The 26,691-nt window shown below is 35.9% G+C and overlaps 1 protein-coding gene across 1 annotated transcript in view; it reads right to left on the bottom strand.

Annotated features, from left to right (window-relative positions):
• edil3 (EGF like repeats and discoidin domains 3) overlaps positions 1-26,691 on the bottom strand; it is a 143,840-nt gene that overhangs the window by 94,578 nt on the left and 22,571 nt on the right. The window contains 1 exon segment of the mRNA XM_023344053.1: positions 5,189-5,218. Coding sequence (XP_023199821.1) covers positions 5,189-5,218 — 30 coding nt within the window.

Raw genomic sequence — 26,691 nt, forward strand, 5'->3', positions numbered from 1 at the left:
AGACTACCGTGCTCTCTTAAGTTAGTGTGACAAATTAAAAGCCACAAGTGCAAAATTTGACAGTATCACAAAAAAGGGGAGAGGTTTGAACTGTCATCTGCTGAGCCGTGGAAGCTGTGCGTCAACTTGAAAAAGTCTACAGTGTTGGTTGAAGATGTGCTCAGAAGAAAAATGCATGAAAAAATAAGCATCAATGCCAGGCATATTGATTTTTCACCACTGCAGCTTTAACATAAATTTACTTATATTAAGTTTTATCTAACTGGAGGCAATGTTTTGGAGCAGCCCAATCAAGGTACTGACTTAAATTTGATTTAAAGATAAATAAAATATAAAAACTTGGAGGAAGGTGAAGATAAGGATAGAGGCAAGGAGGCTTTCCAACCTCAAAGAATTAAAGCTCATCACAAGGATAAATTGTCAAATTATCCAGAGAAAATATGCAAAGAAACCTTGCCAGCATTTATAGAAATTGTTTAGCTGCTGTATTAGCAATAAGCATTGTCCTTTTTTATTGTGGAAAAAGGCATACATATCTTTTAAGGTGTGATATTTTCGCAGAATATATATAAAAGCAAAGTGATTTTTTCAAATTTAAACTTTTTTTTATTTCTTATTATCTTTTAAGATATATTTTATTTTAAGAAATTCCTATCAGAAACAAACTTCTTGATTGAATGAAGATTTTCTGAGACTAAATTTGCAGGGGTATGAATATTTGTTTACTTGTTTATTTAAGGATCTCCATTAGTCTGTATCATAATAGCGATTATTCTTCCTGTAGAGCTTAGCTGTAACTAAAAGGGAGTGAGGGAAAACCAGGATGAAACAAACTGGAACTGTTCTTATTTTGAACATTAGATACGTTATTCTGAACTGCTAATAAAAGCCCCCTAAGATCAATAGTAGCAGAAGAAGAGTTTGAAGAGGAAGTGCATTCTGGATACAACTCTAACTGAAAAGTTTGGCCCATTGTCATCAAACATTTAGCGATCAAGCATTCCCTTAAACCATGCTTAAAGCCTGTAAAAATGGACATGCTTTCAGTCACTACCTTGCTGCTCTGTTTGGCGAGTGCCACTCACACTGAGAGCAAACTGTTACGAAAGGCCAATGTGCAAGAACAGGTGAAGAGGTCAGTCATGTTGCCTTAAAACAAGTCGTGTGACTGCACTTCCAGCGTGAATTAGTCAGAGAGCCACAGGACAATTTTAAGATTAATAGAATAAAGATGAATAAGGCCCACACATGCATGGGGAAACATGCAAACTTGGAATATAAATGCTGCACGTCTGAATTTTGAACTTGTGAAGAAGATGTCAGACATCAATGCAACACACAATTATTTGTCTGCAGAAAATGCAAACACCTAAGTATGTGGAATATTTTGATATCCTTCCTCAATATTAATGACCCACAAACACTAAAAGTCATTTTTGGCAAAACTGGAATGCTAGAAAGGTATATAGCATGTTGTCAGTGGATGCTCCCTCCGCTCATGTATGTTGCTTGATGAATGAATGTGAGGTGCATGTCCAGAGGAACTATTAGAGGCTTTCTAGTGTGAATGTCAGCTGCTGCTGTGATATATACACCGATGCTCGCTCAAAGATTGATGGGATCCTGTGTCTTTTCCAGCGCTGGCTTTGTGATTTCTTTTCTGACTGCAAAACAAAGGCCAATCAATCAGCTGCAAAAACCTGACCAATGGTTAAACAGGGGAGAGCATTATCTGCTTCCTTTGAGGATCAATGAGGAGGACTTAACTTTTTCAAGGTTAAGGGTGCATATGTAGCTTTACATCTTAGCTGGAAGCTGTCACAAACATTTTGCTGTAAACCTGACAGTACAAAAACTGCTGGTGTTCTTAGGGAGAAAACAGAATTACAGATTCTTCTGTGGCTGCAAAAAAAATATGACAGACTAGCAGGTGGCGTAGAAAGACTCCAAAAACAATTTATCAAAAAAGAAATGAATACAGTAATGTTGAAAAGCATTTGTTTCCAGTAATTCAATTAAGAAAAGTCACAATATATAAATTGATTACAGACAATGTTGTGTGGTCTTTCAAGCCTTTAGTTCATTTTAGTTTGATGGTTATGACTTTGCTGCAATACATAAATTGTTTAGTAATATTCTAATGTATTAAGACCCACCTGTGCTATTGGCTAGTTTTATTCCCAAAAGAGGACACAAGGTCATATTGGATTTTACAGAAGAAAAGCACTTGAAAATAAGTCTTAATCCTAACCAAGAGGAGTAAATATTATTCAGAACAGAGCTGCCCAGAATAATACTTTAGTCCTCTAGATTGAAAATGTGTTATTTCAACAAGATTTAGCAGCCAGAACTGAAGAGTCTCACTGAAAGCATAACTGAATATGAAACTCTGCTCCGGATTTAACTAGATTTTTTCCTCGTCTTACAAAGTGCTGAGTTAATAGTGGTAAGCCAGCCTATCAAAAACCTTGTAAGCCTTTCAGAAAATCTTTATTCAAAGGACACACACGCACGCAGACACCCCCTCTCACACACACACAGATTTCACCTGTCTCATGAGTGTGAAATTTGCATGCAAGATCCTCTGATCTGACTGTGCACTCATCAACATCACATAGAAATCTAACATGGCCTAATTGTGTCAAATCTATTTTAACCCAGCTTCTTTTTTCTATGATGGCTTCATTGGTTCACAGGTTTCCTGGTGAATGCACCCATCCTGCACCTCCTCTGATGAAAGTTGGCATCGTACCACCAATATTACATCCAGGCTCTCAGCATGTGCCACCCCATGCTTATGCTTTTAGAAAGTTCCTGGCCTCCTATTCACAGGGTCCTTTCCCAATCTACCATTTTAACCCATCAGCATTTCACAGCGTCAAACAAAAAACACTCAGAGGTGACGGTGGTAAGAATTTCGCAGAAACAAAATTGTTTGAAATATGTCAAAAAAAATATCCAAAAGGAGGGGTCATGCTGGGGATCATCCAGCAGTTGAGGAGGATCGAGAGGAAAGCAAGAGTTGGAAAATGCCATGGAAATGTCAAAGCCATACCCAGCTACCCCCCAAGGGTCTCCTTAATAATAAAAAGTCCAATTTTGAGTTAGAGTTTTGGCTAACAGAAAATACAGAGAACACCCCAAATCTCCTACCCCCTGAAATAAGATTGATCTGTGCAATCAAAGGATCTGATTATGCAGATTACAAATATGTTGGTCCTGATTTGCTTAATTCCTCAAAACTGTCAACAGTAATTTGGCCTTTCATGTCAATCTGCCCTATTTTCTCCTACAGTTGAGTTCCAGGTCAGTGGGCACAAAATTAAAACCACCACTGCTCCCAACAAACTCCTGAAGTGTTTACATTCCTGCTATTGTTTGCAATATTTTATTTGATTGTTTTTAAGATACATGTGGAGCTTTTGTCTGCTCAATGGCAAAACATAACTGCAATAATAATTCAATATTGTAAATATATTCAGTGTTGAAAGAGAAAAGTTCCTCAAAGGAATAATTTTGCACTGACAAGTTATATTTAATATAATTATTTTGTTGTGACTGACTCACAACAGAAGTTTCTTGTTAATATGTATGTATGATAATGTTAAATAATCTGACATGACAAAATAAGTAATATTAGGTGTTTTAACTGATAATTTCCCACAATGCTGTTGTTTAATTTTTGTTCTCTCACATCCTTTAAGTGATTAGAGTCACAGATTACACATGTCTTTGCATTAGAAAAACAAGCTATTTTGATTCCATGGGTATTATGTCCAATCCCTCTTGATTTAACCAACTTAATCTCAAATACGCAGCAGGGATTAAGAATAATGACATTTGCAGATAAAGACAAACAGATGCTGAAGATGCAGTTTGTATGTTTGCTTTTTTCTTGCGTTTACATTTTAACCATATCAGTGCTGAAGTTAAAAGCATTTATTTTATTTTTTTTAATTCGCTGTGGTTCCGCTTTCATAGAAAAAATTTCACACATGTATGTTATATTATTAAAATTAGACCAGCCTCTCTAATTTGCATTCTGTACTTGAACATTACTGGGGTGCACAGAGCTGACTAAAAACACAAAGCACACACTTTGTACCCAGACTGAAGTTAATTACATGCATTAATGGCCATAATGCTGTTATATGCAAAGTGAAGATTCAAACATGTCTATATCCCATTGCTGCTCTGATAATGAAAAAAAATGTGAGCACTCAAACAAAAAATAATCAGAGGACAAAGTTGAAATGTGAACTTCTGGAACTCAGACTTTGTGCGATAAAGATAAAAAATTAACCAAGTCTACTGTTTGGATAAATCCTAAACAGGACAGTTTTAAGAACTGAATTGCAAAAATGATGTAATCATGTATTTTCCTGATTCAATATCATTTGCAAGTTGACTGCAGCAGATAAAACATCAGTAAGAGAGAACTTAGGGAGAATTTCATAGACATGTTATATGAACTAAAACATTTAGTTCCTTGACTCAATTCCCTAATATTTAAATACAGTAAGTCCCCACAATCCTGAATCCTATAATAATCTTAACCTATCAAGTTCTTTTATTTTTTTTGTCCTTAAATAAATAATCTCCATCAACAATGAGCAAAGTATCAAATATAATACTGAAATACTCATGATGTGGAAAGTGGTGGCAAAAGCTTGGCATCTATTACATAAAGAAGTCTTTAAAATGGCAAACATGCAGTTCTCACATGAATGGTGTCCTGGGTAATCCATTCTTTTAATAATCAAGCTCTGGTTTGATCAGTCCAAGTATTTTCAATTTTGTCTGGGGCACATATCTCATATAGTTATCAAAGCAAAACAAACGACTTGTGAAATTTACTCATTGACTGTTGCAGTGTCCAGCAGAGCAAGCAACACTGAGCATGTGCAAAGAAGGTCATCATGAATTAGTTCCTCAAACTCTACGTCTACAATCTCCACATGGATCATGGATGTTTTTAAAATGCTCAAGTGAACAAGAGGTGCATAAACATCTGAAAAACATAGAACATTGTAATCTCTCATTTTCACTCTCCATCTCCCCGGTGGTAGATTATTTTCCTGTCAACCTTAATGTGGCATAAAAGCAAACACACAAAGAAGCCCAAATAAATAAACAGAAAGTGAGTAAGTGACAGAGGTTATGTTACAAAGAATTAAAACTTCCCTACCTGGAGAAGTTGGTTCCTCACCATCTGCTGCTGTATAGGGAAAAAAGGAAAGGAGAGGAAGATGAAAAAATATGCGTTAGCTTTATTACGACTGTGTCACAGTTTTCAGGACAGCAGTTTGTATGCAACACTGCTGATCTGGCTACACTATTAACCATATACTGCAATGCCATATGCACATTTAGCATGCAATTCCCATGAGCATAACATATGCAAAACCAGACCTAGCTGCCATCTGTAGAGCGCTGCATCAGCAAAGCAGCATATTTACTAAAGCAACACTAAGTTACTCTAAATCATAACCTGGCACTGAGTCAGGCCCTATAAACCCCCACCCCCTCGTTTCGATTCCCAGTCCTGGTCTTTTGCATTTGACTAATAAGCGTTCATCACTGAGAACCGCTGTAGGATTAGTCCCTGTGGCATTCACACTTGTTTGCTCCATCCTGAGATTTGAGGCTCTGGTCCAGTTCCACAGCTGAGATTTGGCCTGTCTACCATCATTAACAAAATCTTCAATCTCTATCATAACCCATGAAATTGCTCCAAAAACTGTGCCTGCAAGCTGATACAGAGGAACTAAGCTAAGGGCATTAGATGCAGGGATAACAGAAAGATGGCATTTCTTATCGGAGATGATAAGAAATTTAAACCAATGGATGGATGAATGGATGAACAAACAGGGGCTGAATGTACAGGATTTGCTGCTCTGTCGAGCAAAATATGCATGACTTTAGTTTTTTTATAATGCACTGACAATAACACAGCTTACCAATGCCTGCTTAATTAAACTGAATACCAAACAGATATTAGCATATAGAGGGCTTAAGTCTGCATAAGACATAAAGCAGGCAGTTGGAGAGATATCCAGCCATGAGGAAAGGCAGCATGGGGTGATTATTTCTTCTCTCTTCTCTCTGCCTCTTTTATATTTGTATTTATTGCATTTTTCCTGTTTGAAATTGAGATTGTTTCAGAATTTAGTTTCTAAAAATAAAAAACAAAACAAAGCCACAACATGGACCTTTCAAGAAATCAGTTTCAGCAGAAAGGTTCTGTAATGACATATCTGTCAAGATCTCCACTTAGTCTAAAGCTTCTTCTTCAAATCAAAGTCCTTCATACCAAAAAAGGAAAAGGTGACTCCATGTATTTAAAAAGACCAGATGTAATTGTGGACCACAGCCATTCACACTGCTTTGCATGTGAGCGAAAGCCTAGACCAAAGTCACACAAAGCCTGAGCACTTTGTCAGCCTCTCATCTGTCTGGCAGCAGAAGCTCCCCTCGGTGTTTCCTCATGCATTCGGGCCAGCGTAATCCCCAACCAAGCCGTTCCATGTTTCGCTTCATGACAGTTTTTTCCTGCAGTTTTTCTCCCTCCTCGCTTACCAAGGGGTCAAGGCAGAAACTTGAAAAATCTTAGACATGTTTTGTATACACACATAATTACACACTAGCAAATGAACAAGTAAAAAAAATAAATAAATAAGAGGAAAATAAAACATATGCCTCCGAGCACAGACAACGCTTCACACCCACACATAAATACACATGCAGAGAAGATAAAGAAGCAGAACATGAAGGTGTTTTTTTTCTCTCTCTCTCCAAGTGTTGATGTAGTGAATCACAAGATAGCAAAGAACACTAGGCACACAAAACACTTGGCTGGTGTTCAACATAGATGTGTGAAATCACGCAGCATACGCTGCATCACAAGGTTTATCTCTTGTGGATAAGAGCACCACTCTTTATCTAATATTGTCAGGAAAAAAAACTGTTATTTCATTTCATAATGAAACAAATTATAAGCAGAGTCATGATGATTGACTAAATTACCAAAGTTAAATGTCTAGTCTTGGGAGCTTTCAATACAGTCCAGAAACAAAGTAAGGCTGTGCATCACACTCAAGGTGCACACTAGAGTGAAGCAATTAACTGTGGCCAGCTTAGGGCCGCTCAAGCCACTGTAGCAGTAAAACTTTGTGTCGAAGCAGTCGAAGCAAAGATGGAGATTGCCACATTTTCCATAAACCATACCCCAAATGCCTTTATAAGCTAAAGGAATAGGCTTCCCTACAACTAAATGGCTAAAAACCAAATTGTGCACAACACTGTCATGACCACCAGTAACCACCGTTGTCAAACAGCAGACAAAATTTTTATCTGCTCGACACAAATCTTCAAAATTGTTCAAACTCTTCCAGAGAAAAGGCAAAGAATTGTTAAAGAAATTAAAAAATAAAAAACTCAGATGCCAGGGGAAAGTTAGATACAATAGTTTTATAATTTTACCAAAAGTGAGAAGCAGCACCAAATTAATTACCGTAGAGAATCAGATATTTTAGTCTTTCATTGAAATACTGCTCATCTATTAGCCAAACCGTGTGAGAATATTCAAAGAATTAAGATTAAAATTCTCTCTTCTGTGTGATTATTCCTAATCTTTAGTTTTTTTTCTTTAGCAGACATATTTCATTCTAACACTCAAATATGAAAGCCCCTTAATCCTAAAAAGCCTTTTTTTTGTATGTCCTATTCAAACCAGAGAGCATCTTCATTTACCATATAAATGTGTGCTGCTTCAGTTAGTGAAATACCAGATAGATATTAGCGTTAATATGCAATCTAATAATGACGTTCATTTTCAGACAGTGAAAAGTAATGACATATTTCTAGGCAATATTTCATGTATAAAAACCCGGCATCTGACAAACTGGAACACTGTGAACAATAGTCAAACAAACTGTGGGTTGATTTAAAAGGCAGATTTGCCTTTTAAATCAAAGGCAAATGATTGAAACACTGAAAGTGAAACACTTTGCTTGTTTCAGAGTGTACCCATCTGTCTGTCACACTGCAAGACTTCTTTAATGCAATCACAGATTTCACAGCATGAAGTTATATAAAGATGGACATTCCAGTGTCGGGGAATAATGCTGTCTACTGAGCCTGCAAATAGTGGTACATTGTGGCGAACAGATGAATCCTCATTCTGTTCCTGTATTTAAGAACATTTTATAGGCAGCAGTGATATGAGATGTGGTATAAAGCCTCTGCTGAAAATGCTGTATCATTTTTGAAATTATATAAAAAATTGTCACCGTGCTACTATGTGCAATCTAAAGAAATAGTCAATAGGAATATCTCCACTGTGCTCATTGCTCCTAAAGTTTTGTGGTTTATGACATGCATCTTAGAAAATTAAACCATACTTGAAAGCTTTTAGAGAGAGGTGGGTTCTTTTTTTGTAGCAATCAGTTAAGCATTAATGAATGTGAATGAAAAAATAAAGCTACAGGATCGTTTATTGAATATAAGATGAAGTTGTTATTTTGGTGTCAGCTGAAAATAAAGAATGTTAACTAATGGTGTGCTTTATTCATACTTGGAGGTCAAGATGATAATAAGATCCCTAAAGTCAAATCTTTGGGTTCCCACATAAATAAAACACAATGTAGATTGCAGCTTTAATATCTTGTTAAACCATTAGAAAATATAGGAGTGGACAACTTGATATTTTAAACATGTCAATTTAACACAAACAAAAATACACTACGAGAAGCTTAATTGTGTTAACTATGGAAGTTAACACAACTCTCACAACAGGCAGATCCACTATGATTTCAAAGCAGAATGTATTCAGCTCGACTATATCATTTCTAGCTTTGAGCTTTGATGTCTAAGACAAATTAACTCATGAAGGGAAGTTAAAGTGTGGATTTCAGCGAGATTACCCAAACTAAGTCATTACAAACAAATAAAATGGAATGAAAAGGTAGAAGAAAATCAAAAACTAAAGTACATTTCTTATAAGTCCGTGTATCAATCATCGCTAAATGTGACTCACAAGCCACTTTGAACTAACTTGGAAAAATGGAATTACATTAAATAATTTACATTACCATTGATACTGTGAATAAAGGAGATAAGTCAAATTTTAATTGTTCTAAGAGTCATTTGTTAAGGTTAATGCAATGCATGTGGACTGTTATCAGCAGGGTCACTGCATTAAATAGTCACATTGAACTGTTATTGTCGTTTACTTATCATAATTATTAGTCCTGTTACGGTTTTGATGTCTCCATTTGTCTGAGTAAAGGGTCAAAACAATCATTGCAGCAGGTGGAACTATGATAGCAGCCATCTCCACATAAGTTACATTTTCTTCATGGATTGTGGAAATGTTGCAGAGGGACTTGAGCTTAATGTCACTTATTTACCAGGACAGAGTTTTTGACATTCAGTAGGTGTTTCTACATTAGCCATTCCCCAAGCACATTTACATAATTTCTATTCCAACTTTGCAAATGGTCCCAGACAGCAGGTTGCAGTGTGAGATTTTACTCTGGTGTCTTTGCATGCATTTTTGTAGCAGTATACTTCTTCAAAATAAGTATACTCTCTCACATTAATAAGGATTGTATAAATCAATAATCAAATAAAATCAACCATACAAAAGGTCCAGCTACATCTAGCACCAAGACACAGACAAACGTATCCTGCCTGGTTTGAGTAGAGTGCATGACAGCATATAAACACAATCTGGGAAATGGATCTGTGACTCCTAGTTAGCAGAATAGCATCAGGACTGACAAAAAAATACTCAACTGACATTCTGATTACATGTGTCAAGTGTCTCACATTATAAATATCTGGCATTTGTTTTATTTATTTTGAGCTCCTTCGTACCATGTGGTGTTGATTAAACAGCACTGCCTACCTGAGTTTTGTAGCTGACCATGTATATTCCTTGATGACCACAGTGTATCCACTTTCTGATTGCTACCTCCGGCAATGCAACGCCCCTTATCACAAAGCTTGATTTATCTCAAGCGGATTTCTTGAAGACGGCAGTGAGTTCACTGCACTCCAATGGCCTCCGCCAGATTTAATTTAAATAGAGCACCTTTGTGATGTGGTGTAGCAGATGACTCATACTGTGGATCTGCAGATGAAACATTTTCGCAACTATTTCAAGCTATCATGTCAACATGGACCAAAGTATCTGAGGAGTATTTCGACAATGTTATTGAATCTATGCTACAAAGTATTAAGGCTGTGCTGAAAGCCAAAAAGGCAGTGCAAACTGGCATTTAGCAAAATAAACCTAATAAAATGGCCAGTGAGTATACATTTGTGCATATTTAAACAAGTCTTTATAATTATTACAATTAATTTGCTATACAGCAGTAGAACTGAAATTGCATAAACTGAACAACAGAATAATTTGAACATTGCTTTCTTTTCCAATAAATAACAGTAAAAATAGTCTTAAAAGTTCAGAATTAAATTGTTCTCAGGCACAAAGCATCGTCACTGTATGTGCTGCACATTAGCACTACAGATATCACCTTTTCTCATACCTCCTTCACACACACACGCACAAAGCTACTCCCCAGCCCTGAACAGATGCTCTGCTTGCATTTTTCTCCCACATACTATCACCCTTTAAAGTGTTTGTTCCATCACAGCCATGCTTATTAACATTAAATCATCTTGGTATGGAGTGGGTGGCTTGCTGTGAAATGACTCACAGTTACAGTACCAACAATAATTAAGGAGGCATTGTTGAGGCACTTCCTTATCATTAACTGTACCAACTAATGGCAAGGCGGTGCAGCAGGGTACCCTGGCATGTCAAATGAAGTGTTAAGCACCATCTCTTTGCAAGTAAATAACCCATCCATCCTCATTTTACCTTTTTGTCAGGAACAGGCAACCAGGTTAGACCTCTATTAACAAGTGTCTCTTTGACGCATCGCTATAGACGAAACAAGAAACACCTCATGTTAGAATTATATTGCAATTATTTTTTGCCTCTGAGCCCCATCTGGGTTACAAGAATGCGTTATATTTCATTTTAGAGCTTTTTTAAAAAAAAAGTGACATTAAAGTGCAAATATTTAGAAAAAAAAAGACATTTAAACAAACCGTGGAATGACTAATTGTTTTTCTTCATCACTGTACTTGCCAACAGAAGCTGCTAAGTGCACAGAAGGAGTTATGAAAAAACAACAATACTAAATGTGTTGAAAGAACAAATTACTGTTATAATGACTATGAATATTTTAATGAATGTGACCTTATTGCCAAATGGTAATGTGGGTACACAGATAATGTCTGTATCTTTGAACTTGTATGGAAGGAAGCTGTTCACGCTTTGTATTCTCTCCTGCAAGAACCTGCATCTATTCTATGAGGTCCCGGAGATTCACCTAGGTCAAAAGGGGCAAACAAAATTAGCCCTGATGCGTTAAATTGGGCACTGAGGGGGGATCGGTCTGTGCAGGTAAGGACCTTATCAAGATACAGACAGTCTACAAACATAATGTCTGAATAGGTGTTGACTTTTTGATAGACTGTACCTTCGTGCTTTCTGAGAAGGAGTAAGAAAAGAGGATGCATAATGCCACTAATGCAACACTGTCCAATAAAGGTACCACAATTCATTACCAGAGGTGAGCCAAAATCATACCCCAATGACACCAGAGTGATTTCCTGGCTATTTTTGAGGTTTTCTACTTTTTTCTATGCAATTTCACAGAAGTCAACTATCATTTAATTACATCTATTTTTTAATTTAATTGAGTCCGACCACAAAATTTAATATATCTCATATACTACAAGGTTTATAAGAATCTTTCTTGTGTGAAAATACAGGGAACAGTCCAGAGAATATTCCAAAAGATAAAAAGATCAACACTTATTTTATTAAGTGTACACAAATATGAAACACATCAGAAAATGAAATAACTGAAAGTCCCAATTAAATGGTCAAATCTAAAATACTGACAAAACATTCAGCAAATTCTAACATAACATTTCAGAGATGCATTATCCATAAACTTTGTATTCTCTGATGTAGGACCCAGTTGGCCACTAATAATTATGTCATGGAGTGCGGGTGGTGAGAGTGGTGAGGCAGACGCAGCGGACCCAGGTATGATGAAAATGAGGATTTAATGAAGAAAACCAGTCCAAACAACGAGTAGCAGGCACACGGAAACACTGAGGACGACTAGACTGGACATTGACGTTGACATAGACGAGGACCCGACGAGGAACAAGGAACACAGGTGGAGTTAAATACACGGGAGGGTAATCACGGAAACGAGACACACCTGGGAACAATCAAGGGTAGGACAGGACAACGAAGAGACTAAGGACACAGAAAACTCTAAATAAACACAGAAAAACACAGATCCTGACAAATTACTAATCTTCTTGGCCCAATAAATAGGCTTATAGCAGACAGATACAATTTTAAGTCTGTAGGTTATCCAAAAAAAAAAAAACTTTACAATATAGAACCTTAAAAAAGAAATTATCATGAAGTAGCTATTGACACTGAAAAGAATTGCTGCCTCCCGCCTCTTGTATGCAGGTCAAATTCAGAAGTGTTTAACACAACTAAACAAAACCAAATGAGCTTTTTGAATGCCGAAGCACATGGAGCCTATTATCCAGCACAAGCCGTTCCCAGAAATTTTATGGTAATTTCCACCCTTTTTGTATCTCACACTAATGTTTACTTCAATTATTAAGCAATGAGCTCTAAAAGGTTACCTCATATTATATAAATATATAAAAAAACAAAACTATAAAACCAAAATTAAAAAGATCTCTCTAAAGGTTAAACAGAGATAGTGAGGATTGCGATCTTTTATTATTTGAATCAGTTTTTATCTTAATAATTTAACACCTGCAGCACGAGAACCTCATGCATAAACTCTGGATACACTAAATGCAAACATCTGCAGGAACTACCAGCAGGAATGTCATGGCTTTAACTTACACATCTACATAATGAGGAGACTTAAAGAGGGCAAAGTGTGGTTTTCCTAAATGCTTACATCGTAATCCTTTACTTCACAGTTTAAAAAAATGAAAACGGTAAAAGGAGTATAATTTAAGTTGTTTTGCTATCACTGATCTTGAATTTATAAAGAAGGGTTGTTTGAAGCTCTTCATGAATATTCCTCATATGCACTGACCCGTTAAGTTCAACTGAACTCGTTGTAAAGAAAGAGTAATCTGCATGAGAGAAAGAAATATTAAAATGGGAAACCACAAATGGTGAACAGAAGTAACACTAATACTTTCACACACCCTAATGTATGATGTTCTTGGCAATAAATGAAAAGCATGTGCTTCAGAAACCAGACTTGTGATTGGTGAGTTAGTGAATATCAAAAATATTCCTTAAGTATTTGAGTTACACTCAAGACAAGTTTGAGTTAAGTTTTGAGTTAAGACTAAGTCAAGTCAAGTGTCTAAGACACCAAACTGAGTTCCAATTTCTGCTGAATATGCACATTTATGTATTTTGCAGTTATCCACATCCAATATGAAACTAGCAGACATTTAAAAAATCATCATCAATCCACATCAAATTGTCTCTCTTCTCATTGTGCATCGTGTTGTTCACCAAATGACAAAGAATCCCTACTTGAAAGAGAAAACTGAACCTTTGTTTCCTTGCCAAGTGTGTGTATGAAGTGTAATTTGTTCACATCAAAGAGGAGAAAGCCCTGATTCACTGCACTGTATTCCACGTTGTGAGTGTGGGAAGGGAGGAGGGGAGAAAGCCTTGCTGCTCCTAATTGGATGTAATCGCTAGAGGGAATAAACCAGCTTTGGCCTAAGGGTGGGGGAAATGAGAAGACAAAGGAGATGTTTAGAGAAGGCTGAAAATGCTAAATTTCTCTAGAAGGCTAAAAAGACAGCGTGATTTTAGTAAGCCAACGGAAACAGCCTAATGTTCAGAAAACTTTAAATAAATAAAAACAACTAAATTTGAATTAAATAGATCTGGTATTATTATTTTTTTCTCGTGTTCGTAGAACATTGGCATGTACAGTAGCTCAGCCGTGGAAAAAAAAGGGAATTTCAGGCAACAGTAGCACTGTATTTAGGTTAATTAAATCTGAAATGAATTTAAAACGTGCTGCACTACTCATTTGAATACCCCTAACTTTACCAGAATGAACAAAGGACACCAGCCACATTAAATTTAATATTTAAATTTTTGTCAGCATAAGTAAAACACCAAGGAGAAATATGGAGCCCTGACACTGTTGACAGTGATATGCAAAATGGTTTTAAACAACATCTACATTTTAAATTACTTAGTTTTTTTTCAAATTGAATCGAGTAGGTCACAGTTTCTGCACAGTTTCCAATTCATCTCATTGGAATCCTCTCTGTTACACTCTTCATCTCCATCTGTGCCTCCTCTCTAAGATTCTGTTCACCGATGATGCAACCACACTGCAAACTAAATCTAATTAAATTTTAATTCATTTAGCCACATGATTAGGCTAGAACCTAAAAATACAGTTTATTCATTCATGTAATTCTTTAAAAAATGTTCTTCATCAAATATCTGTGTAAGTGTTTACCTAAGTCAGGCTGTCAATCCTACATAATCATAAAAATCAATGATGGTATATATTGGAAATATTATTATTATTATTAATTCTCAGTTCAGTGTAAATGACTACCATTACAACTGACAACAAACAGGAAACAAGTTAGTTGCATGAAAACACAGAAAAAGACATTGTACTATTTTGAGCACAAGTATAGTCATTCCATATTTTTTATCGATATTTACTTACTTTACTTGATTCAAACAGACAGTTTTATAAGTGTTTCTTTCTTGAGTTTGAAGGCAAAAGAAAAAACAAAGTCAATAAACCTATGGGCTTCTGAGAAATCAGCAAATGAGCACATACAAGGCATGAAAAGGTATAGTCTTTTCGCTCTCCTGCAAGGCAGATGAACATTTTCAGAGGTTATAGGTCTTAAAATAAATAGAATAAATCTAGATCGTTATTACAAGGGCAAGTGAAGATAAAACATAAAATAAGTTGGTAAAGTGTCTGTGTGTTTATACAGAGTATAAACACACAGACGTAGAGATATAGAAGCACAAACCTAATCATTAGAATAAGATACTAAAACAGTGTTAAAAAAAGACATTTTAAAATAGTAAAACACAATTGACTGAAACAGGCAACTTGGCCATGTACTTGCTCCTAATATAAAGAATTCATGAAGACTCACGGAAAGAAGGCGTTAATAAAATAAGTTTTCTCATATCTTGTAATACTGTAGTTCTTTAGGGCAAACCACATTAAGATGTTTTATCATAACTTAAAATAGAAATTGCCCACAAAGCTCTAACTCTTGTATCTTCAGTTAAAACACAAATCATACTTATGCTAGGTCGTCACATCATAAATAGAAAATTGTTGAATTCATGTTCAGTTATTTTTCCCACAGCTTGCTATCTGCCTAGTCTAAGGTAGGCTATTACATATGAGATTCGTTTAGAAATATAAATGCTAGATCAGACTGCAAATAGTGAAAAAATTATCATTTTTATTTTTTTCATGTATTCCAAAATACAAATAATTGATCTACTTTCAAATTCTTAATTTAAACCAGCTTTTTATCTTCACATGAATACATTTCATTTCCCCATAGAGTTTACAAAATACAGGTTGAGTATGAGGCAGGTTAGTTATTGGATGGAAAAAATTTTGTATTTTGACAAACCTTTTAATTTTTTTAAGAGCTAATCTGCTCCTTCACTGCTCCAGTTCCTTTACCTCAGAGGATAACAAGGCTTGTGTAGAAGAGATAATGGCAGTATTAAGCTCTGGCTGTAGCCACAAGTGATCCACAAGGGCAGGGATGTTTGGTATTCCCTTTGCTGAAACATCAAGGCCCTAATATTTGCAGCTCAGAGAAAAAGAGGGAGACAGAGTCCTGCCTTTGACGTGGGTTTTCTTCAAGTGTACATCAGAAATCATATGATGTTCATCATTGCAGGGATATGAGAATATTCATTCCATCTCTTTTAAGGCTGGTGTGATGGAAACTAGAATAAATCTTGTGCCATGTCAAAATATATGCAAAGAACTGGAATATACTATAAATCTGTGGCATTTTTAGCAAAGCATGTAAGATATATTTGAATAATAACTCTGAAAATTGTACCAACTCACGGACAGATAATAGGTCTCTGACAGTGTTAAGTAAACTTTAAGATGTGATTAAATGATTTCACTCTCAAAACATATCTTATGCTTGCAATGAATTTGCTTTTCTTTTTTTTATCTCTTCTGCTCTACGCAAGCATATTAGAGCTCACAAAATAAAGATTTTGTGAGCTCTAATGAGCATCGCTTATCAGAAATATGAGCTTGATCTCTGGTCACTGAAAGGTTTGATGCTTCAATAAATGCTATCACCACCACAAAGAAACGTCTCACAAGAAATCTGGAGTCCTTGGCATTAATCAACCTTATTTGCCACAAGATGCTTTCTTCTGCGTCTCCTTCTCTGCTGCCTTTTCTTGCTAGTATTTCGACCTTATAGTGGGAGTAAAGCACAGTTATTCCTGGGACGTATGTTCTCACAAGAGCCCTAAATTATCTTTATGACCATAAAAACTAAAGTACAATGTGTGTATTTAAGCTCCGAGAAAGAACAAACAAAATGACTTGGACTTAGGGGTTTAAAAATGCCAAAATGTATTGTTCTTTAGTGGTAAGGTCTCAATACTGGTTGGGTCTAAGCTGGTCCCGTCTCTGCTTTCTGGTGCTTTCATTACTCTGCATCCTGCCTCCGACAACCTTAAGCCCTGCAAAGGTGCACAGAGGGGTTTTGTCTCAGCATAGGATCAATACCTCTCCTCATCATGGGCAAGGGGCAGGGATAATGCACTCAGCCCAGGGCATGAAGGGTTCACGAGATTTTCAAGCAACCTGGGACTCCGACTCCTTTGAGGTGAATGTATAACCTGTGTATGTGTATGAACCATGAAGTCAGATGTTCAAGGGCTTTATAACTACAGAGACATATCAGATGTTGAGCTTTTTAAGGCTTTATGTTCCTCTGAAACGGGAGTAAAGGGAATATTTTTTTTGCCATGCCATGTTGTGAAGTAAATACTTGCAGTAGTGTTTTGATTTGCCAGTGTATGTGAATTATCAATGTAATATTGATCCTGTGTCTAAAACCTTTATTCCTGATCTTCTAGTATTAAACGGGATCAAGTGAAATTCAACATACTAACACGTTCAACACAGTTCTATGCATTTGAGCAATTCCCTTGCAAATGTATCATAAATGGCAAACATATTTGAGATGAAACATCGAGAAATCTTGAAAGTTAAACACAAACAAACCTTTTCCATTAACAAGCCTTTCCATTGGTTTTCAAAATATACAGCTACAGTATAAGACATTTCTCTAAAATCAAAAGTGTATTTTGAGTAACTACCACTAGGCAATATCTGGATGACGATCAAACAGATTCCTCAAGAAAAGTCGATAGTTACGTGACCCCCAACCCTGTCTCCTGGCTCTCAATCAGAAATTTATTTCATGCAGCCTCCAAATTGCAACTGATGCAACCCATTTAAGGACCATATTAATAGGATAGTATTTATTATCCCTTTCAGCCAAAACAGAATGCAATCACCATGGAAATCATTTGAACAGTGATGGAAACCTTTGAAATTATGAAGAGTAACTTGCAACATAGCTCTGTCAAAGCAACATAGAAAATAGATGACAACATATACAACAAACTAGAACAAAAATGATTGAAGGAAAGTGAAAAAATAAGCCTACTTTTAGGTTATGACTCATGTACTTTCCTAACTTGTCAGTTCAAAATGTGTGCTGATGATTAGGTGCAAGAGGCCTAAGTGAATAAACAATCTCCTCTCTGTTGTAAATCACATCCTGGCAAGAAAGAATAACAACAACGCCCTTTGATGGATTGTGATAATTAATATCATTCCTCAAACAATCTATTTCAGGTCCCTACTAATTAGGTGCCAGCAAAACTAATAAGCCTTCATAATTATTTCACCTGATTCCTAATATATGCTTCTATTCCTCACCAATTTCGCAATGTGGTATTTCATTTTAAATAATTTCAGTTTCAAAATTAAATATATTAAAAAGATTTTATTGATAAATAAGCAGCAAAAAATGAGAACAAAAACTGACTCAAGCCATCACATGCAGGCTAATGCTAGCAGAGTTTGTGGGAAAACGACACTTTAGGCTCTGCTGACAGTCATAATTACCAATGCTTCCAGTATCTCTTTTGAGTGGGAGCGACAGCATGATTGACATCTGCTTTCTTCCAGGCATCTTTTGGACGCCTGACATTACAGCTTGTGGCTGAACGTAGGCTTGCAAAACACCTCTCTGTCTCTGCCCTGTCCCCCACATCTCCTCATATCGCTTCACACTCATTACAGATGCCCTAGTTTGCTTGCGAGCCAGGAGATCTTGCTAGCCTCATTACAAACTTGGACACCTCCCATCTTTTGTACCCTTTTTTCCAGACAAGATCTCACACATTCGCGCTTTCATCCCAGGAGCAGCCTAAAAAGACTCATGAAACATGTATGGAGAAGCAGCGCTCACGTCTCATTTGAATCCTTCACACTGAAGGAAAAGACGGTGCCAGTGATGAAAAGTGCCACGTCGGATTAACCGGCGAGGAAAGTCAAACAGGGAAGGGGAAAACACATTTAATGTTACAGTTTGCATCAATGCACAGAAATAATACGTATTTAACAGCACACAGAGGCATTTCTTTGACCCTGTTCATTAAGTGTTTTCCCTCATTAGCACTCTTGTTTCAGTGATGTTTCCCATGTAGCGTTTTGGATGAGAGGCAAATTATGGCATACAAATAAATTCTGTGACTGTGATTCACAATTCCCAAAGGATGCAGCAGCATTTTAAATTGAAATATTCAGCCTACAAAAAAAAAATTCTTAGATTTCCTACAACCAATCACAGGGTTGATTAATCTATCATCCAAAATCATGATAACCATTTTCTAATGGTCACAATGCTTTGCTAAAATAACATCCTAGCTTTATTGTCAAGGACAACCAATGTACACTGAAGTCAGTTTCATATTATTTCCAAGCAAACAGAGGGGAATATTTGTCTAAATAGTATTCAAGTATAAACACCTCTTAAGGTCACTAATTATAGTTTCATTTTTAAATTATGTTCAAAGGCAAGACTACTTATTGGTCAAGAGTTAGTTTGGAAGCTCAGACAATATTAAGGTGCTGTCATAATAATAAAACACAAAATCTTCTTAAGCTCTGAAAAAAAACACATTGGAATAATAGTATGGGTCCAGGTCAATTTGCCATTCGTCTCCTTATTTCAGTGTTATTTTAATGCAAAAACAGTGCATCTAATACTAATAAAAAACTAACTGCAGTCATTAGAGATACATTAGTAAGGTTGTTCCTTACAAGTATCGGTGTCCAACTTCCATAGAAGTCTGAAGTGCCAATTATGTTCTTTTCAAGGTCTATACAATATAAAAGAGAAAAAAGTGCTTTGTGTTTGTTGACTGACATGCTAATATTTTAATCCAACAGAGGATGGTCTAATTACACATTATGCCTATTTATGCATTAAGTAGACCTTTAATAGATCTCCATTAAACTGAAAAAGGCCAACATAGTAGATGCTCTTGCTTGATGCATTAATTAAAAGAATAAGTAAGAGTTCTTAATCTTGATGCATTTTATAAGTAAGGGAATAGAACAATTTAACCAAACAATGACTAGTCAGGACAAATCTGAAAATTCTGATCTCAATTCTGTTGTTTGGTGAATCTCAAGCGGAGATTTATTGCTCAGTCTCAGCTGCATTCGAGCAAATGTGCTTTATAGATTAAGATGCAGAGGTATCAAATCGGAAATAAACAATTTACTTTAAAGACAGTCTGAAATGTATGGAATCTTTATTTTAAGTACGATGTAAAAAAAAATAACTTTGATAGTATTGGAGAACATTACAATTATAACAGATTCTATCAGTTTTCATGCTTTTCCTTCATCACCTTCTGAGTTTTTGCATCTTGGTTGCTAGAAATATGTACACTTTGTGAGCATTGAAGGCAACAGAAGTCCATCCAACTGGCCAAATGTATCAGTGGCAAGCAGAATGTTCATGCATGGCACTGATATAATATCCAACCAAATGTTGCATCAAGGCAGTCCTTTGGTTTCAGTTAAAGCACACATTGATGTTGCAATGACGACTGTGATTCACTGTATTCTACAGCCAATTAATAATGACAACTAACCACCAGATTGTCGTCATTACATATACAGTAGTTCTCCTACAATCACAGTTTTCTGTCAATAAAATAAGAGTTGATTATGTCAAATTACTTAAAAGTTAAATAAAGCCTATTCCCACATACCAAATAAAAAGACTTAATTGTTCAAGTCTCTTTGTTAGTGCAAAACACAAACACACTTGACTAAATTTGTTAACTATTTTAGGGTTGTTGTAAATGAATGTTTTAGTAATCGAGTAATCTATTGATTATTCTTACGATTAATCAAGAAATAAAAAAAAAACATTGGTAAATCTAACATAAGAGCAGTGTTACTATCGCATATCAATATCAGTAAAATTTTTTACATTTGAGCTTCCCTAACAATAACTTTTCTGTAGTTTAGAAAATTAACCTGTAACAATAATAGCTCACTTTCTAAGTTAACCTGAAGAAAAGTTATAATTTAATAATAAAGAGGCAGGCTCACAAATATGCAAATGAAAACATGCCTATACTACAGCTTTTTGTTTATGTATTCATCTTCAGTCAATTTAATAAATGAACTCTCACCTTGCCCAGATATTTATAGATTTTGTGTTCATGTTAGCGATGGGATTTGACACCTTCGTTCGTCACACACAGAAACATCTACCAGCTACGTGCCGTCACGATGCTCTCTTCCACCCATTTGTTAAGACCGGAATGATATGAAATAAATTTTCCGCTTCGTCCGTAAAGCTACACTTACATTAATTATCTAATGTGCAGCCGCCTGCAGCGTTCAGTCTATCCACTCACCTGTATAAATACACCTACAGCTCTTCCCCGCCGTTCGCTCTGAACTGCCCCATGCAGCAGCTCACGGAGGAGAAAAGCTGCCGTACTCCAGGCATCGCGCCAGTCATTTTAAGGATGTTTATTGGTCCCCCGAAAAACGACAAAGACCCAGACATTATCACCGATCAATAAAATCCCCACGGGCCGAACTTGAAAACTGGACGTTATGCTGCTAACACTTAGCTTTCGTCAACAACTCAGGTGGAAGAGAGAGCTCTGCGCAGAGTAAGTAATAACCCGGCCGTAACACTGTGCGCTATATAATAAAATATAATTTAACAATAAATTTTCCTCGAGAAATTTTAACCTCCTGAGACCCTGCATCCTCATATGAGGACATTACATTTTTGTAAACACAGATGTAAATAATAACATTGATTGAATGGTCTTATCGTCACACAGATAGACCCAATGTCCTCGTCTGAGGACATTGGGTTTTGAGATAACCACTTATTGTAGAAAGCTGAAATTTCATTTTTAGGCCAATTGGGTCCTTATGATCCCAAATGACAAGGAGAAATGTATATGCAAAAACAGACCCATTGTCCTCATATGAGGGCATTGGTTTTGACATAGTTCAAGAGCACATAGAAAGCTAAAATTTAATTTCAACTAAAATTAGGTCATACTAATCCCAAATAGTAAGGAGACATAAAAAATGCACATCAAATAAAAGCCCGGGTCTCAGGAGGTTAATAATCGAGGTACCCGAATCTCTCAAGAAATCATTTCAGCCCTAAACTATTTGTAACCAAAATCCCCCAGACAAACATTTAATTTTAATAAGCATCATTGCAGCTTGATCAGAAGAAGCACCCAAATTTATTTAGAGCACGGAGGCTTTTAACCTATTAAGACACCATGAATTAAACATAAATGTGTTCATCCCTTTAAAATGAAATGTAACTACTGTGTACTTCTCCATTTTGAGTTGAATGTGATGTGACCACATTTTCCACTCTCCAAAACACATCAAACCGATTAAAGCTTTCACTGTCATATCCTTCAGTAAGAAAATAACAGCTTCTCTTGTATGCCATGTTGCTCCTGTCACTCATGTCAATAGGTGCCGTGTTAAAGATATATTTAAGAGAAAACTGATACTCAAAAGACTGAAAAAAAGAAAATTATCTTAGAAGCATGACATCATATAATGATGCAGACACACACTCCATCCACAACAAAGAAGAAAATTATTCAATTTTCTGTTGTCTTTCAATAAAGTTCACATTGGGAATACATATAGTCCTAAAATCATGGTTTGGGTCTAGGTTGCAAACCAAATACGCCTCACTTTTCAAGATCCTACTTGGCAGGTCATTCACAGAGCAAAATTGCTTATTTGTTAAACTTAAAACTCCCAGTCAGCCCAAAATGTTAAAGAGATACTGCACGGTGTTCCTCTGCAACATCAAAAGTATATTAAAGATGGATGGAGTTACAGAAAAAAACATCTTTTCTTATTTGTTGCCCTCATATATCAAACCCACTGGCCTAAGCTGTGCATTGTATGTACTGAAAAGGGCAAGCCTGACAAATTGAATTTTCTTGATCCTGCTTACCCACTCGTTCACTGAGCTTTATGTTCTAGCCATGACCTTCCCAGAAAGCCAGCGAGCGAAAAAAAAGAGAAAACGCCATGTATGCATTGGTTATATGTGCAATGATGTGTCTTACAAGGTGATTATCAAACCTTCAAACATCATGCAACAGCTTCTACTCTATAATTTCTTGTCTGTTTTTAATCTGTGCAAAGAACATAATTTAGTCTTTGCAAATATCCTTGAAATGACTGAAGGATTTACTGCACAGTAAATACTGTGAGACAAAAATAAACAATCTCATGTCCCAATAATATACAAGCTTAATCCAAATTCCAGGCAAACCCTAGTCACTTATTTTATTCATAACATCAAACAAGATCAGTTGGATATGTTCTGTCTAAATCACACATCGGTGTGTTGTGCATGGAATATCTACTTTGTGTGTAATACACTGAGAGGAAACAAGAGAGGATGTGAAATGCTATAAATATTCCTTTTTTTAATACAGTGAACTGAGTATTTAAACTTTCAACCTCCTTTGACATATTTTTTTGTTAAACTCCTGCCAGTTTCAGGATTATAATACAACACGCTATTTTCAGAATGTACTAGCACTCCAGGCTAAGACTACTAAGGCAGGTTAGAAAGGTCACACAAGTAAATATTTAATAAGCTTCAAATACCCGTAAATAATACACAGACAAAACTGTGGAAAGACTTAGCTTAGAAGCAACCCAGAAGAAGAAAGACAAACCTTAGAAGTAGAGGGCTTAATAAATACTCCATTTGGAAATTTACTAATTTTATATAATAATCGATACAATAATTATGACATCAGACCTTTTTATGAGGTCTACAGAACTCCAATTAACATTTAAACACTTTGTGTTTCCTGTTTCCTCATCCAATAAATGTAAGACCTATCGCTATTAACTCTTATCAGTTACTAAGTCATCTATAAAATGCCTTAAAAAAATTGCTGAGAAATTAATAATTTAAGAAAAAAAACTCTGTTTATAGTCAATGTATTCATCAGTGCCCCTCATATTGGAACTAAATAGGCCAATATGATCATGGAAGCTCATTTATTTTAGAAACGATTCCAAATGGGAAAGACTTGAGAACATTTAAAGTACTGTATATTGCTGATCTTCACGAATCCCTGGCTTAGTTTTTCCATATCCACCAATAGAGTAATAATAAACTGTTAAAAATGGAACAGTGACTTGCAATGTCGTGTTACAAAAATTTGTTTGCAAATATAATTCAATTTATAAATGGAAATATTGTCAATAATGGCTCTCTCTGTAGTTCACTGTCACTTTTTCCCTGTGTATTGAGTTTTCCTTTTAGGTTGGATATGAATTCTTGCTTTTTAAGATCCACTAGCCTACTTCATGTTGTTAGAAAGAGTCTATTTTGATGATTCCTTGCAGAAATCAATCCGAGGTGATGATTGTGAGATTTAACTCAGCTTTCCAAATATTATTTTTCACACGTGATTCAGGACTTAATGAGGAGAGAGTCTCAACATAGCACATTTTCCAGTGCTATGTTGGTTTTGATTACATTTTTTTTTCATTTACAAAAAATTATAATACTAATTGAAAACTGCTTGTATAGTAAAAACATTGGTAGTGTAACAGCATCTTGGGGTCACTGAGTCTAAATAACAACAATTAGATGCTAACTACATACCTATCAGCTGCTTAGGAGGCTTGTCAGAAAAAGGCCTTTTCTGATCTACTATCACAATTATTACTGTGACAAGATCACTAAATACTTCCAGGATCTTGCCAGGAACTGTGAGCTTTTCTTCAATGACAACATTAACCCTACTGAATTGAGGGTGTGTCAGTTGTGCAACAAAGGATGAAAATATCAGAATCACTGCATGGCTACTTTTACGATAATCCATAATACTGTGGGCCTGTTCTTCAGAAAACTCAGGGAAGCTTAGTAGAATATATGGCAATATGGACTCCTATTAATTAAAGACATGTTCAATAAAAAAAAGGTACTAATTAGTGCTGCACCTCTAAAAAATGCATTTCTTAACATGTTTTTTTAAATGTTTCCTTCAGATGTTTCAAGAGGGTAGACTTAAATCTCTGTGAGGTAAAACACATCAACTATACCCAAAATAGAAGCAATCCATTAAATATTTTCTCAATTTCCCTGTTTAATTAGCTGTTTACAAAATACCTTTGAAGTTACATAAGCTATGCTGACCTCTCTGTAGGCATGATCTTTTAATAAAACCGTTACTTTAAATTTTTGGGACATTTCTTCTCTTTTGGGAGGAACCCTTCATTCCATTCTTTTGAGTTTTATCACTTAGTGGTATGACTTACACAAGTGGTTGCAAAAGAATTTAGCTTGCCCTTGGTGATATTACGGGGTTGAAGCAAAATGAAGCCTTGCGGCGAAACAGAATATAGTCGAATAAAAAATAACATCTCTAATGCCTGGCATGATCTTACTTTGTCCTTCTCTTGTTCCTTTTCTTCCAAAAAATTATACAACTCTAAATTCCTCTGTTTAAAAATGGGAAAAAAACATGACTACTTACCTATTAATTTCTCAAGGATTGTGTAGGCCTACAAAATGTACAATATTACTGAAATAAAATATATAAAGAAAAAGAAGAAAGAGGTTATTAGGTTCATTTCTGCACTCTAATACTAAAAGATGCTGCAACTGGTAGCAACTATTGCCTTAACTTCTAAATGTCGACGGGTTCTTTTTCCACACTGGAGAATAATTTTCAGTTTTTGAATGGGTCCTACTTTGATGTTTGACGATGAGTGTTTTCTGTCCATTGAATTCCACATTAGAGTACATTTTCATCCTGATTCACAGCCTTTTACCTTTCTCATTCTATTTTCCTGTATGGCACCATGCATCCCAAGGGGTAATTTAAGACATCTGGGCTGAAGATATTTGCCTAAACACTGCACTTCACCTCTCAGTAGGTATGCCATTACCCTAAATACACCTCCTAAAAACACATTAGAGGCTTATCTATATTTAAGATAAAGCACAAGGCTCCAGCTTTCAATTCAAAATGGAGTTTATTTAAAAGAAATATCAGAAAACCCCATCTGGCTGGCATGATAAATAAAAGTGTTTTTTTTTTTCTCTGTGCTTTTGAAAATGAGAGAAATATAGATTCACATCAGCAATGTGCAAAAACAGTCTGAATTGTTGCCTTAACTTTCTGCAGTGACATTTCTGGGTTACATCTTCAAACTTTGCAAACAGAGACCCACGCAGAAGTGCACACACAAAATCACAAATGCATAGCCTGCATCCAGCATTAGCTCAAAGATAAGTTAAAACAGCAACAGTATCTGGCAAAAGTATTTACATTGTTTGAGCTCTTCTACATTTTTGTCACATAATAACCAGAAACTCCCTTGTACTTTATCAGGATTTTGTGTGATGGGGCAAAAATAATGCATAATTGTAGAAAGAGATTAAATTAATATATTCTTTTTAAGTTTTAATTTTTGTTACAAATAAACTAACATTATTGTGTTCATTTGCAGTCAGCGCTTCTGAATCAAGACTTTGTAGAACCGCCTTTTGCTACAATTAGAAAAGATGGTTTTGTAATTGTGGCAAAACCACCTTTGCTACAATTCTTTTAGGGTACGACTCTGCTAGCTTTGAACATTTACAGACTGAAGTTTTTCCATTCATCCTAGCAAATTAGCTCTATCCCAGTCAGACTAAATGGTTTGCTCTGATAATCAGTTTTGAAGGCTTTTCACACTCTTAAGTCTTTTGTAGCCTCTAACAGGTCTTCTTCCAGTATTGTCCTACATTTAGCCCCATCTATCGTTCCATCATCATCTGGCCAGGCTCCGGCCAGATGATGATGAAACAAACAAAATGCCACAGCATGATGCTGCTACCACTGTCTTCATGGGGGTGGTGTGTGTTTTAATGCTACTCATGGCAGTTCACATAGTTTTTTTCACA

The sequence above is a fragment of the Xiphophorus maculatus genome, chromosome 12 (genome assembly GCF_002775205.1).
Source record: "Xiphophorus maculatus strain JP 163 A chromosome 12, X_maculatus-5.0-male, whole genome shotgun sequence".
NCBI lineage: Eukaryota > Metazoa > Chordata > Actinopteri > Cyprinodontiformes > Poeciliidae > Xiphophorus > Xiphophorus maculatus.